Source organism: Nicotiana tabacum, chromosome 23 (assembly GCF_000715075.1).
Source record: "Nicotiana tabacum cultivar K326 chromosome 23, ASM71507v2, whole genome shotgun sequence".
Taxonomy (NCBI): Eukaryota; Viridiplantae; Streptophyta; class Magnoliopsida; order Solanales; family Solanaceae; genus Nicotiana; species Nicotiana tabacum.
In genome coordinates, this window is record NC_134102.1 from 30,587,002 (window position 1) to 30,603,455 (window position 16,454).

At 35.0% G+C, this 16,454-nt stretch overlaps 1 protein-coding gene across 1 annotated transcript; it reads left to right on the forward strand.

The window, feature by feature from the left end:
• Positions 1 to 545: 545 nt before the first annotated feature.
• On the forward strand, positions 546 to 5,833 carry LOC107784094 (uncharacterized). The gene is made up of 7 exons (XM_016605160.2): positions 546 to 685; positions 3,376 to 3,473; positions 3,566 to 3,628; positions 3,743 to 3,790; positions 3,898 to 3,951; positions 4,534 to 4,591; positions 5,513 to 5,833. Exons 2-7 carry the CDS (start codon positions 3,402 to 3,404, stop codon positions 5,554 to 5,556), a joined length of 339 nt encoding a protein of 112 aa, XP_016460646.1. The 5' UTR covers positions 546 to 685; positions 3,376 to 3,401; the 3' UTR covers positions 5,557 to 5,833.
• Positions 5,834 to 16,454: the final 10,621 nt, after the last annotated feature.

Sequence of the window (16,454 nt, forward strand, 5' to 3'; positions counted from 1 at the left end):
ATAATTGCTATGTAGAGTAGGAAAGATTAAATTGAGGTCTATGTTATGGTCTTACTTTCACTTAATAAAGAGTAGAGAATACTAAACTAAATCACAAAAGTCATGACGTTGCTGATAACCTGGTTGAATTTGAGTAGCATCGCACAATTGCCATCGACTGTCATCACTAGTCATATCCATAGCTAACCAAATTGCACAGGCATCGCCACATAACTATTAGTATATACAACCACCCCACAAGGTATTCCACCAACCACAGTAAAAATAGATTATAAAATTATTCCATGTTTAAATATAAAAACATCTTATATATCAAATTATATAATAAAAGATTCAAACAACTTAATTTAGAAAATGAAATATATCATTCCTTTTATTATTTTTACAAGTGCAAATAATAGAAAGGGGTGTGAATTGGGATGAATTTCCAGGTTAAAAATCCAACAATGTGTGAAATGGTGAAAACTCACGGGGTCTGATCTTAACAGCGTCAGTAATGTAACAGACTATGATTTATGATTGATTGACTTACGCAACTTTAAAGAGAAAACATTTATTTATTTATTTATATCAATCAATTCAAAGATTCCTTATTAAAGACTTGGCCACTAACAGTTGAAATTTCTTCTCCCTCTCTCGATTTGATCCAAACCCCTCTGGCCATTCTTCTGCTTCCTTTGATTTGGTAAGTCACTCACTCCCTTAACTATTTTCTCTTCTTTAGTGATGAATATTTCCTCTTAAATCTTTCTTTATCCCCAATAAATTGTTGTTAATTGTAGTATTAACGAATTCGGATCTTACATTTCGACCCTAATTCTTATTGTTTTCTTGTTTGTTTTAGTCGATTCAAAAACCCCAATCCTTTTTCCCAATGATTTTTTCATGATAAGATGTGAATCGTGGATTGAGTTTGCAGTACATGCGGATCCTGAACTTGAACTTTATGAGTTCTACTGATTTGATTCGAAGTCAATTAGGTGTACTTATTTAGTGAATTTTAGTACACTACCTCCATTTCATTTTGTGTTTAGTTGACTGGGCACGTAGTTTAATAGAAGTAAGAAAGACTTTTGAATCTAGTCGTCTTAAACAAAAGATGTGTTTAATGTACCAAAATATCCTTGAATCTTGTAGTCTTAATTTTGTCACGTGGAATGTTGGAATTAAAGAGTTACTAAATATAGAAAGAAGAGACATTCTTATTTAAATAGACTAAAAAGGAAGTAAACACACATAAATTGAAATAGATGGAGTAACATATATATAGGGCGTAAACCAAAGCTATTGGGTTCATCTGAACCCCGTAACTAACACCCTACATCCCATTACGTTGTGTTTGCTCTCACTGTAGTTCTTGTACCTTTCCTTTTTTTATTTTATTTTGTTATAACCGAGAAATTCCTAAAGCCAGTAGCGGAAGGTTCGAAACTCAATGATGGGTGTGCCCCTCTATTGGGTCGAAACTGTAGGTTTGCAGCAAGGTTTAAACCGGTGACGTGCGTCTAACTCACACATCATGTGTTGCGCTTTTACCACTAGATGCGAACCCACTAGATCGAAGCCCTGCAGCCTTGTGCCTTTAAGGTTTATAAGTTGATTGGCATTCCTATCTCCTTCCTATGTGATTGTGGCTTGCGAGTTCTCGTGATCTTGACTGTTAACTCACAAGAAAAAGAAAGAGAAAAAGTGGCTTGTAAACTTCATTTCATCTTCCAAATTGTCTCTTTTATCCAAGTGATTTAACCATTTCAATTTTAACTAGTTGAAATTGATTGAAACATTTTTCTTTTGAATCCAGATTAGTCCTTTTAATACTAGGATGTCACAAGGCTTGACTATTATCTCTAGTAACTAATAATACGGAGTTATTGTTTTGTTCACTGTGATTATTACTCCTTATAAGCCAAATCAGGCATGTTCATTGTGTCCGCTTTCCTGTTCAAAAGAGCTTCTCACCTACATTTTTCAATACCTATTTTTTTGTATCCGTATAATCAAAATTGTATTATGAAACCTACTAATATATCAAAGAAAAAATCAAATTTCTTCAAAATATTAACATTATATTGACTTCTAGACTAAATTCTATTTGAATTTAGTTTAATTTTATTTCCAAAACAAAGAGAACAATGTAATTGGAAAGAGAGAGTTCTTGTTAGAGAGTGAACTGGGTAATTAAACGCACAAACACTTACATGCATATGCGTCAATTTATGTATTTATGCATATGTCCACATTCATAGATATGGTATTTTAACATTGCTAGTTGCTGCAGTGACCCTGACCGAGTGACTGACACTTGAGCTTGATCTAAATCATTGCCAAGAACTTCATATCCTTGTTGCATCTAATGATGCATTTTGACTTATTCTATGCTCCTTTTCTTTTTTATGTTACGGAGGAAGGATCTGATGCTTTCATTAGTCTTTATGATATTGTACATTTTGATATCATTCAATCGACTATGTTTTAATCCCAAATTAGTGGGCCGGCTATATAAATCTTTTATATCCAGTTCTGCTCTATTTTAGACTAATGTTGTACTTCTGGTAGAAGATTAAAATGGTGGCTAGAAATGCAGGCCCTTCTCCATTGGATGCCTTTCTGATTTATTATGTCCACAAATGGTTAGGCCTGAAATACATGAAGCCTCTAGACTCGTGAGGAAACTAGTGAAGATTTTACTACCATTGGAGGATTGGTTAGCCTTGTTTGTGTTTGCGTATATAATGATCCAGTTTTAAATTTTTGAATTATTGGATAAACATTGTATCCACAAAATTCATAACTTACAGAAATCATGATGTCCTACTACGTAAGTCTAACACGGTAACCGAATGGAGATATGGTTACAGATCAACTAAGACAAACATGAAAATCTTCAATTGCACACTTTAACCTTCCACTGCTTCTTTGGTCGTGAAGATCAAAAGTTGAAGCATGAACGGTTGTGTTATTTTCTTCTGTAGTGATTTTGACTCGAGATCAGGGGTTGTTTTGTTCTTTCAGTGATGCATTAGGGATCACTTGAGAGCAGAAAATGTTTTTCGCATGTGTTTTACGCATCTCTGAGATGACCACTTGTAGAGAAATGTCATTTCAGGAATCACAAACAAAGGAATTGAATTTGGACAAATGTCTCACATGTCTCATGTTTCTTCATAGACATCCCTCTTTCATGAGAACGATATGTTTAAAGTCTAGTGAATGATTTATCCCTTTCCTCCTCTCTACCAAAAAGCTAGTTCCAGACTACATTAGTGAGATTCTGTTTGAAGAATGATCTCTGACTCTATGTATATTGTCTTAAATGGGAGGTTTTATTGAAATGTTCATTTTGGGTAAGCCTTTTATTTTTCCTTGCTATTGCAGTTGTTGTCAACTAGGTCAGTAGAAGTATGTCAGAGATGGAGGATGTCAAAGACCAAATAGATGGAGCAGAAAAGCCAATGCCATCAACCAAACAGGAAGTTGTGCTCACTTCGAGATTTTTGCTTACCATGTTATTTTTAAGTTATGGTACAGAGATTTTGACATATATATTTACCATTTGTTATTATAGGAGGAAGTTGTTAAAAAGAAATACGGAGGAATTATGCCAAAGAAACCACCTCTTATCTCTAAGGTAATGAACGCAATGGCATTACTGTTTCTACACTGTTTGTGATTGTTTGTGCTGTGAACTTCCAATGTCGTGGTCAACTTCTGTCTGTTTTAATTAACCCTTGCTGGTTGTCAGGATCATGAACGTGCTTATTTTGATTCTGCTGATTGGGCTCTTGGAAAGGTACTGTTCCTCTCTGTAGTCGCACAATTTCATTGTAGTTGACTCTTCTTTGTCCATACCTTTATTATGGCTATCTCCCAAGCCTTAATGATTGTTGATGATTACAGCAAGGTGTAGCGAAGCCGAAAGGTCCACTCGAGGCACTTCGGCCAAAGTTGCAGGTATTATGTCAATTCTATGCCGTTTCTTTTTGCCTAGAACTGCTTTTGTTAATCGTTCTCTAGTCCTTTATGCTGCAAGGCACATTAGAGCTTGCAAAGCACTTTGTTTGGTTGTTTGTATTAATTTTACTCTATTTGTTTTATTTTGTGTGGGTAAATGTGGGGTGTGTTAAGGAAGCACCAGATGTGTCTCTTGGGCTGATGTATTTCGTTCTTATTTTGTCTCTACAATGATATATATTCTTTATTCTGTTTTTTTTTTGGGGGGGTGGGGGTGGGGTGTGGGGGAAGGCAAGGGGGGAAATGATGAAAATGTTAGTTGTTTTTGCCTGCTTGATTGACATGTATACCTGATGTTAAGAAGGCATTGACAATGGGCAGGATAGTGGTTCTGCATGTTTAACATGTCCTGTTAGGGTAATTTTTTGACTTATGTATGGATGTACAAAATGTGATACATTGCACTTCAAGATGGATGAGAGTGACATGACTGCCCTGTTTGATTCCACAGAGTATTAAGCATTTCCCTTGTGAGCTTTGTCATTCACTTCTGACATTTCTATCTGAACTTTTCTAATTTAGCCGACGAATCAACAAACTCGATACCGCAAGTCGCCTTATGCTCCATCTGAGGGTGAAGGTATGCAAGATGATTTTCTTAATATATTTACTGTTCCTCCAGTGAAATTTCTGGTTTGGGGATTGACAACCCTATTACAGCTCCAAGTAAATGAGATCTCTCCACGAGAATTAAATGGTCTATCCTTTTTTTGGATGAAAGGTGCACCAAACATTCAGGGTTTGTTTGGTTGATGGCTTAGTTATACAGTGATTGGAATGCATGGATTGTTATACGGCGAATAATAATTCAAAGATTTCTATGTGGATAATAAATAATATGGGGATTGTTATATGAAAGAATAATTATGCATGGATTGTTATATGGTTAATGAATGAAATGGGATTGTTATTTAGGGATTATTACCTATTGTGAGGGCATTTTTGTCGTAGATGCTCTTATCCGTATATTGCTAATACATGGATTACTTATTCCACCTTCTATCCCACATAAAATTAGTCATAGAATTCCCTTATAAATTATTCCCGTACTATTTATACAAAGTTTCCCATACTATCTATACAACGTTTTGTTTTTGGTGTTAAACTCCACATAAGTTATAGCGGAGTTTCCAGAAATCAAACGTTGTATTAGTTATATGGAGATTAACTATTAATGCAGGATTTTGTACTTCATAACAAACGTTGTATAAAACAGTATGGATTCTTAGATAATGATTGTTTTTGCTTACACCTGAAACCATACAGCCCCTCATTTTTCTTACATTTTTTTCTTCAATATTGGTCCTTGAATTCGAAAATTTTCAAAAATTATGCAAAAAAAAAAGAAGAAAAGGTTATGGACAATGTCAGAGGATTTACAATGAAAATCAAGGGCTGGAGATGAAATTGTGTCTGTGTAACTGTCAAATTTGAGTTACCATTACTTTTTCTCATCTGTCATTAAGTTTTGTAGCCTCACTGTCTCTCTTCCCTCTTGTAGATGGAAGCAATGTGCCACCGGAGGATGCAACTGCAAATGAATGAGAGCGGATAATGGCCCTTCGAGCTTGTGATATTGTTCATTGTTATTACATGTATGAGCAATTTCTCTTCAGTATTAAGAAAGCAAAATCAAAAAGTTTGAGGTGTTTTCATGTTTATTTGAGGCAACCAAATCAGTAGCTGTGGTGTTTTAACTTTGGAGTTATACTTTCTGCGATCCTCCATTTGTGTATGACTTTTCAGCAACTGTCATGGTAAGGAGTTTTGGCTTTGGTAGCAAAAACTGCCTAATAAAAAATTGCTAGGTCCTTGATGTTAATTGCAAATGTTAGTATTCATGAAATAGACTGAAGGTAGTTATGCCTTAAGTAAATATGTTAGATTATGTGAGAGCTAAGTTATGCCTACATGGTCGGATTCACAACCAATTTAAATGTATTGGTAGAATGCATATACTTTAAAAGTCTACTGTATTGTCATAGTCGTACACAGTCGAATAAAACAAGTAGTTTGAGCTAAGCTCTGCCTATCTGGTAGAGTTCTCTACCAAATGAACTATAGTGATATAATCAATTAAGTTAAAAGTTCTACCTTTTTGTCATAATTATTTATAACTTTAAATGAGGTACTATTGGTAAAACATGACAATCTCTTATATATGAGGGACTATATTGTACTATCTTGTATGTCGAAATAGTTTAGACCTTATATACAACTGTATCATTTATACATGTTTATCGTGTATGTCCGTTCACAATATCATTTAGAAGTACAAGCAGTTAAACACTTGGCTATTTTGACACATGGACTAAGGTTTGACAAAGTAAACCAATCAAGCTTTGCAACACACTATTGCCTTCTCACTGTGAATAATTTTTTTTTAATGAGTGCAAATTTATGCAGAGGTAAGTTTCATAGGCGAGAAGATATCTATACAAGTGTTGTTATTTCCATTTTGGTTATTGGAACTATTTACAACCTACGGAGATTGTTGCTCAAAGAATGGGTCACTACTTTTAAAGCACTAATTTGGCCCTTAGCTTCAGGTCGTTGATAGTGTTTCTCTACTGTGATTATAGACTGTACATGCATTCCGCATTTGCAAATCCCTCCTTCCTGCCAAACCAATAGACAAATATAGAAAACAAGCGAGATAAAAAGACCTTTTCAAGTTATCAAAGAAAAGGAAAGACAAGGATACCCAACACAACATGCAAACTAAAAATAAATTTTATATAACTAATTATATAATACAACTTATTTATAACTTATCTACGACCTTCATACATCATTTCTATCCAGCTAAATACAACTACAACATCATACAGCTTAAATACAATTTTCATTCAAATTTTATACAATATGTCTTTTGTATGTATTTTGTATATTATTTGTATACATTTTGTAAGTGATATGTTCTTCTTCCTTTTTGAAATTCCAATTAAAACCCCAGTGAACCGGGCGGGGCACTCGAAGAAAGGTGGAACATAGAGCAAGTACGAGAAATTGGCCCCGCTCCGCTTTCTTAAAAGCAAGGACCACTACGGGAGGTCATTCCTCTCTTAAAATAATTTTGATACATATCAACAACTTTATGTAAAAAGATAGTATTTATAACTTAAATACAAATTTCGTACAACGATTCATATATTATACAACTATTTTTCAACTTTCATGCAACATTTAAACAAAAAATATATAATTACAATAGAATACAACTTAAATACAATTTACATACAACTTTAATACAATTTCGTAAGTATATTGTATGTCATGTCTTCTTCTTCTTCTTCTTCTCCTTCTTCTTCTTCTTCTTCTTCTTCTTCTTCTTCTTCTTCTTCTTCTTCTTCTTCTTCAATCCAAACAAATAATAGTTTTGAAAAACCAAAATTTGAATTCAAAACTTTGGAGCTTTTTAATGGTTGTCAATGGTGGAGAATCAAACACATTCAAAATTTATTAATTGACAATTTTAATTCGAACACAATTGTGCAACATGAAAGGAAATTGCTAAGTTAAAACCTTATATTAAAATAATTGAATTCATTGATAAAAAAGAGGATAAAAAGCAAAGAAAATGAAGGAAGAAAAATTAGGGAAAGAATAGAGAAGGAGAGAAAGAGAAAGAAACGGGGAGAGAGAGAGAGAGAGAGAGAGAGAGAGAGAGAGAGAGAGAGGATGGGAAAATAACTGATTCCCTATTCAATTCCTAATATAAAGGGATACACATTAATACTAATTTGAATATAATTGGTAAATTGTATATGCCCATATAATTAGGTAAAAACTTGATTAGGAAGGGTTAATAAGTTTCATATACAGTATAGGAAGGTAAAAATCCCTTAGTGAAACATGACAATTCAGGTAGAGTTAGTAGTTATCCAACAATACGATAAGTTTATTTCAGCGGAAATTTCCGACAAAGCAGAATATTCACTCTTGCATGAATTAGTGGTCAAGCATATGATGGTCCATGTGGGAACCACCGTCAGACGAGTCCATGCATGCCAGATGGCCCATGCAATATCATTATCCTCGCCCATTCAGCAATAAATCAATACAGGGGAAGGATGGATAACCTACTTACAAAAGAAGAAGGGATGGAAGATTTGAGACTGTCCGTGGAATGGAAATGAACCAATGGGTTGTACCTTATAACTCTTACTTGCTTATGAGATACAATTGTCACATAAATATTGAAGTATGCTCGGGAGTAAAAGCAATAAAGTACCTTTATAAGTATATATATAAAGGTCATGATAGATGTGCAGTTTATATTCAGTCAGATGATGGAAAAAAAGTAATTGATGAGATTCAAAATTATCAAGATGCGAGATGGGTCTCGCCATCCGAAGCATTATGGCGAATTTATGAATTCAACATATCTGAAATGCAACCTCCAGTTTTTAATCTACAATTACATCTCCTTGACAAATATTTAGGTATACAAAATATTTATGATACACACTTATAGTTGTTGATATTTTCGTTTAAATTTTAAAATATGAAATATTAACTATTCATCAACCTCAGTATTTTATTGGAAAAATTGCAATTTGCAAAATGTGATCGCATCGGATAACGTCAAGCATACCATGCTTACTGAGTATTTCAGAATGTGCTCCATCGATAGTGAAGCACGAACCTACCTTTACAAGGAATTTCCTGAGCATTATGTTTGGAATCTCGAGCCTAAGATTTGGACAAAAGGATAAACAAGATCGGTAATTGGTCGAATTGCAACCGGTACAATATATACTATTAATCTCTATATTTACACTCATTTTCTTGATTTAACTATATTATTAACATATACTCAATACTGCGGCTAATCCTGGAGAGGGGAAAGATATTATGAGCGAGTATTACTCAACCATGTGAGAGGACCATTTTCATTCAAAGACTTACTCACTAAAGACTTACTCACTGTGAATGGAAGATATTGTGGAACTTTTAAAGAAGCTGCTAAAGAAAGGGGGTTATTAGAATCAGATAACAGCATATCAGAATGTTTGCGTGAGGCTGCAATTTTTCCAATGTCGTCAGCTCTTCGTAGTTTGTTTGAAATAATTATGGTTCACTGTAATCCTACTAATATTAGAATACTCTAAGAAACTTATTTAATTTTGAGGATATGCTAGGTGACTTTAGAAGGATACATTACAACTCAGCCACAAATTACCTACAATGTAGGTTGAAGAGTATTAATTATTATTTGGAGAGTATGGGTAAGAGCATCGACAAATTTGACCTCCCTAAACTTAAACACCAATTGGCTGAAGTTTCTACATCGGAATGTAGAGAAATGATTGAAGAAATGTCTATATCAATACCTAAAGAAGATTTTGAAGCACAATCAAAATTAAATCATGAACAAGAGCATGCTTTCAAAATAATTTTGTAAAAGGTTAATTGTGGAAGAGCTGAGTTATTCTTTGTCAATGGACATGGGGAACAGGAAAAATATTTTTATATCAAGCGTTTCTTGCAAATATTCGCTCAAGGGGATTGATAGCATTGTCAACGACAACGAGTGGAGTAGCTGCTTCAATTTTGCCAGGAGTTCATAGAGCTCATTCTAGATTTGACATTCCCCTTTAAACAAATGACTCGACCATAACAAATATGTCAAAACAAAGTGGTGCTACCAAGTTGATCAAAAAGGCAAAAATTAGTAATATGGAATGAAGCGCCTATGGCGAGGCGTCAAACAATTGAAACAGTTGATAGGAGCTTTAGGGATATAATGGACATCGATAAACCTTTTGGTGGAAAAGTAATCGTCTTTGGAGGAGATTTTCGTCAGGTATTACCAATAGTTCCAAAGTTTACAAGAGCAGAAACTGTCAACGCAAGCTTAGCAAAGTCATACCTCTGGCCTTTGATGGGAAAAAATTCGTTTCACCATAAATATGAGGGCAAGAACAGACCTAACTTTCAGCGACTTCTTACTTCGCGTTGGCAACAGAGAAGAACCAACAATAAGAGATAATTTGACCTTCTTCCAAAACAACTGACTGTTAAATATAGTACTGATGATACAGCTGTTGATTGCTTAACAAAATAAATATTTTCGTTACTACAGGAAAATGCAGGCTCTGCACAATATGTAATAGAGCGGGCTATCTTAGTAAGTCGAAATGAGTATGTTGATAAACTAAATGGGAGATTGATAACCACATTTTCGGGTAAAAGCAAAACTTTTATAAGTTTTGACTTTGCAGAAGATGACACCAATAACTACTACCAAGAAGAATATCTAAATACTTTGACACCAAATGGTCTCCCACCACATAGGTTAAATGACAAATACCCTATGTTATATACACATTCTATTTTTCCACTCACATCTCACTTGTGCTTGCATATACATACATATTTTAGAAATAAAATTAAAAATAAGTGTTCTATTTTGTACATGTTAGTTTTGAAGAAGAATGCACCAATCATGTTACTCAGGAATTTAGATCCTTCAAATGGCTTATGCAACGGCACAAGAATGATATGTAGAGGTTTTAACAATAATGTCTTACATGCTGAAATAATGATTGGACATTGTGCAACTAAGCATGTGTTTCTTCTCAGAATTCAACTTTCACCCTCTGAAAATGAAGGATATTCTTTCAAATTCATTCGGAAGCAATTTCTAGTACGTCTTTGCTTTGCCATGACAATAAATAAAGCATAAGGCCAAACAATTCCCCACGTTAGCTTGTATTTTTCACAACATATTTTCTCTCATGGACAATTGTATGCAGAGGCAGATGTAGCTTACTAATTACGGGTTCAACTGAACCCATAACTTTCGACGCGGAGTAAAAATTTATATGTAAAAATTTATTAAAATTTCAAAAATAGTAGATATGAACCCATAACTTTAAAAATATAATGAGTTCAATGTTAAAAATCTTAAAATTGAACCCATAGAATTTAAATCCTGGATCCGCATCTGATTGTATGTCGCACTTTCAAGAGGGATATCAATGTCCACAACAAGAGTTCTGGTCATGACAGAGCAACTGAAACGTAGAAGTGGAACATACACCAAAAACATCGTCTATAAGGAAGTTTCAGGTAAGATAATTATTTGTACCTACTAAGATCAAAATATAGATACTATAAATATACCAATCCTAACAAATTTAATCTGTTCAATTTTGCAGTTCAGAAAATATATAATAGGCAGACTTCTACTCCTTGTCAACTTATATTTTATAAATTACATTTTCTTTTACTAATAACAATGCAATTTAAATATAATTCATACAATCTGTACCACTTGCATGGAATACACGTGCAACGCACGTGTCAAGGACTAGTTTGTATATAATTGGTAAATTGTATATGTCCATGTAATTAAGTTAATACTTGATTAGAAAGGGTTAATAAATTTTATATACAGTATAGGAAGGTAAAAATCCCTTAGTGAAACATGACAATTCAGGTAGAGTTTGTAGTTATCCAACCAGATAGTTAGTTTGAATAAAACATAAAATCGTACCGTTTTATCACTTGTCTCCTATCATTCTGATATGTTTTTTACTCTTTCATTCATAGTTTTAAAATTATAGCAACCTGGTAGATTTTGCGTGTTATGCAACATGATAGCTACGTTGAATATTGTTAGTCCCGCGAATATTGCTGTATATGTAAATAATAATTCTGTAAAATATAAGTTATCGTAATGAAACAATAAATAATTCAAGCCCACTGAATTCACAGTATTTCCTTAAGGAATTTAATCCCCTCCTAGTACCCAAGGTAATGGATTATTTCCTCCCAGGATAGAATGAATCACACACTGGTGTAGCGGTACTTCAAACGCCAGTGTTTAAGCGAATACAAAGTTCGGTAGCAAATCACACTTACAGTTGCTTTGTTTGAAGTTAAAAACAATGCAGAACGAGGGAGTAGAAACTCAGAAAAATTGTATGAAAATGCTGAGAGGAAGGAGTGCAATGTATAGCCAAATCTGTTGAGCGATTTCAGTTTGTGTCTTGTGTGTTGTGTATCTTTCTTCAACAGCTGATGCACATATATATAGCAGCCAGTATTGAAGAAGAACAATCGTCCACCCTCTATGGTGGAGCAAGCATTAGCTTGTTTGTGGAGCAAGCACAATCATGGCGGGAAGAGCATTAGGCGGCTACCTTGTGGTCAATACACGGATTGGAAAATATCCGTTATAAATGCGGATAATCTTATGTTAATATTTACTATTAACAAATAAATTTGGTCCAAAAAATTAATCAATCAATCGATCATTTGGCCAAATCCAAATCCAAATCCAAATCCGAATCCGAATCCGAATCCGAATCCGAAGCCGAAGCCGAAGCCGAAGCCGTAGCCGTAGCCGAGCCGAGCGAGCGACGACGACGACGGCGCGGGGCTTGCTTTCTTCTTAACTCTTTAAGAGCTACAAGAAGAGCAATTATATATATACCCACCAAAAATCTTTTCTTCTTCCAATATGGGACAATGTCTCATTGTCAAGAGGGGGAAACTTAAAATTTTACTCAAAAATTTCATTTTCCCTCCATTTCTCATTCACCCTCATTTTAAGACTATTTCATCTTAAAAACAAAACCTCAACAATCCCCCACATGAATGGGGAATGGCTATATCACGGAAGTATGCATGAAAAAACTGTGTGATTTACAAGCAAGGATTAATCGCAACTGGATAAGTAGGTTTTCCTTTGAACTTTTCGTAGTAAACATATGTCGGATATACTCGATCAATCGGTAGATTTGATATCTTTGAACCGTCGATCTTTGGTGTATACCTAGACAACCATAAGTCACACAATCAACCCTTAACCGTTTTTGGTTCTCATTGTTGTGTTCGTTTCAGCCATGAACACCGCCTGGTTTCATAAGTGTGTAGAGAACTGGCCTTACAAAGTTCTCCTTGAAGCGGCTAACACTTCACACTTACATAGGTGATTCCTAAACGTGTCATCCTGTAGATACACTATTTGATATACCCCATATCAAATTTAGAAATCATTAAAAAGCCTTAATGCTTTATCCTTGGTACTGAACATTGTCTCATCACGAGAACGGACTAAAATTTTATTTGACAATGTTGAACCGTCATTAATGACTTTGTTTGATCTCCTTGAACCTAGATCTTGGGATCTCCAGTCTTCTAGGTAGAGTTACCGCCACAATGACTTGTTCTCAGCCATAGCCCCATTCCCCTTGATGATTTCTCAACTACCTCTCTAGTTAGGCCTTCTGTAAGTGGATCCGACACATTATCACTTGACTTTATATAGTCAATTGTGATATTCCTCTAGAGAGTAATTGCCTAACGGTTTTATGTCTTCGTCGTATATGACGAGATTTACCGTTATACATAATGCTCCCAGCCCTTCCAATTGCCGCTTGACTATCACAATGTATGCATATTGGTGCCAACGGTTTGGGCCAAAATGGAATGTCTTCCAAGAAATTCCGGAGCCATTCAGCTTCTTCACCGGCTTTATCTAAGGCTATGAATTCAGCCTCCATTGTAGAGCGGGCAATACATGTTTGTTTGGATGACTTCCAAGATACCGCTCCTCCACAAATAGTGAATACATATCCACTTGTGGACTTAGAATCAGTTGAACCAGTGATCTAATTTGCATCACAGTATCCCTCAATCACCGCAGGGAAATTACTGTAGTGCAATTCAAAGTTCTGGGTATGTTCTAAATATCCCAAAACTCGTTTCATTGCCATCCAATGAGATTGGCCTGGATTGCTCGTATATCGACTCAGTTTACTTATAGCACAAGCTATATCTGGTCGTGTACAATTCATGATATACATTAAGCATCCCAACACACGAGCATAATCCAATTGTGATATGCTTTGGCCTTTATTCTTTGCTAATGCAAGATTCACGTCAATTGGAGTCTTTGCAACTTTAAAGCCCAAGTGCTTGAATTTTTCAAGTACTATCTTAATATAATGAGATTGTGACAATGCCAGACCTTGAGGAGTCTTATGGATCTTAATTCCCAGAATTAAATCAGCAACTCCCAAGTCTTTCATATCAAACTTGCTATTGAGCATACGCTTAGTAATATTTATGTTGGCAATGTCATTACTCATTATCAGCATATCATCCACATATAGGCAAACAATGACTATGTGATTTGGAACATTTTTAATATACACACATTTATCACATTCATTTATCTTAAAACTATTTGACAACATTGTTTGGTCAAATTTCGCATGCCATTGTTTGGGTGCTTGTTTTAGTCCGTAAAGAGACTTAACAAGTCTACATACCTTCTTTTCTTTACCTGGAACCACAAACCCTTCAGGTTGTTCCATATAAATTTCTTCCTCCAACTCTCCATTTAAGAAGGCCGTCTTAACATCTATTTGATGAATTTCAAGACCATACACTGCAGCTAATGCTACTAACATCCGTATGGACGTAATTCTTGTAACTGGAGAGTATGTATCAAAGTAGTCTAGACCTTCTCGTTGTCTATAACCTTTGACTACGAGTCTTGCCTTGAATTTATCAATAGTGCCATCATCTTTGACTGCCTATTTCCAAAACAATGATTCCGAAGAAATCATAGCTTCTTTAAATGTTTGAGGCTCATTCTCCAATAAGAAAGTCACAAAATCTGGTCCAAATGAAGTAGACGTTCTTTGACGTTTACTACGTCTTGGATTCTCCTGATTATATGTACTTTCTTTTGTTTCTTCCCGAGGTCGTTTAGATCCTTCACCAAACGACTCACATTCCTTTTTATACGGATATATATTTTCAAAAAACTCAGCATTATCTGATTCTATAACCGTATTATTATGAATGTCGGGATTTTCTGATTTATGAACCAGAAATCGATATGCTTTACTATTTGTCGCATATCCTATGAAAACACAATCAACGGTTTTCGGTCCTATCTTTACCCTTTTGGGTTTAGGAACTTGCACTTTTGCCAAACACCCCCACACTTTAAAATAATTCGAGTTGGGCTTCCTTCCTTTCCATTTTTCATATGGAATGGATTGTGTTTTGCTATGGGGCACTCGATTTAATATTCTATTAGCCGTAAGAATGGCTTCCCCCCACAAGTTCTGTGGCAAACCAGAACTTATCAACAACGCATTCATCATCTCCTTTAATGTGCGATTTTTTCTTTCCGCAATCCCATTAGATTGGGGCATTTAAGGGGCTGTTGCTTGATGAATAATTCCATATTCTAAACATATTTCTTCAAAAGGAGATTCATATTCACCACCCCTATCACTTCTTATCATTTTTACTTTTTTGTTAAGTTGCGTTTCAACTTCATTTTTGTATTGCCTAAATGCGTCTATTGCTTCATCTTTACTATTCAGTAAGTAAACATAGCAATATCGAGTACCATCGTCAATAAAAGTTATGAAATACTTCTTTCCACCGCGAGATGGTATTGACTTCATGTCACAAATATCTGTGTGAATTAAGTTTAAAGGATTTGAATTCCTTTCAACTGACTTATAAGGATGTTTAATATACTTAGATTCCACATATATTTGACATTTTGATTTTTCGCATTCAAACTTAGGCAGTACTTCCAAGTTAATCATTTTCCGCAAGGTTTTATAATTGACATGACCCAAACGTACATGCCATAAATCATTTGACTCAAGTAAGTAAGAAGAAGCTGAAATATTATTATTGTTTTCCACAACCATTACATTCAGATTTAAAAGGCCCTCGGTGAGGTAACCTTTTCCTACAAATATTTCATTCTTACTAATGACAACCTTGTTGGACACAAAAACGCACTTAAAACCGTGCTTAACAAGAAGTCCAGTAGAGACTAAATTCTTTCTCATTTCGGGAACATGAAGGACATTGTTCAAAGTCATGACCTTGCCAGAAGTCATTTTCAGAAATATCTTCCCATATCCTTCAACTTTTGCTGTTGAAGCATTTCCCATATAAACTGTCTCTCCGGGTCCAGCAGGAGCATAAGTAGCAAAAGCTTCTCTAACTGCACAAATATGGCGAGTGGCTCCTGAATCAAACCACCACAGTTTAGGATTTCCCACCAAGTTACATTCAGAAAGCATGGCACACAAGTTATCAACATCATCATGGTTTACTACCATGTTTGCTTGACCCCTTTTCTTGTCTTTCTTCAGAGCACGACACTCCGTAGATTGTGTGTCCGATTTTCCCACAGTTGTAGCAGTTTCCACTGAACCGCTTCTTGCTTGGGTTGTATTTCGGACCAGAAGCCTTCTTCCTCTTTTTGTTATCTTCAACAATATTTGCTCCCATTATTGTTGAATTTCCACGGCCTCTCCTTTCAGCAGCTTTATTGTTCTCTTCGATTCTCAACCGAACAATGAGATCTTCAAGGGACATTTCCTTTCGTTTGTGTTTCAAATAATTTTTGAAGTCCTTCCACAACGGAGACAACTTCTCAATCA

Coding starts and splice junctions, on each gene's coding strand:
- LOC107784094 (XM_016605160.2), top strand. CDS start 3,402: ATGTCAGAGATGGAGGATGTCAAAGACCAAATAGATGGAGCAGAAAAG. Junction 3,791..3,897: donor CTGATTGGGCTCTTGGAAAG/GTACTGTTCCTC, acceptor TGATGATTACAG/CAAGGTGTAGCGAAGCCGAA. Junction 4,592..5,512: donor TGCTCCATCTGAGGGTGAAG/GTATGCAAGATG, acceptor TCCCTCTTGTAG/ATGGAAGCAATGTGCCACCG.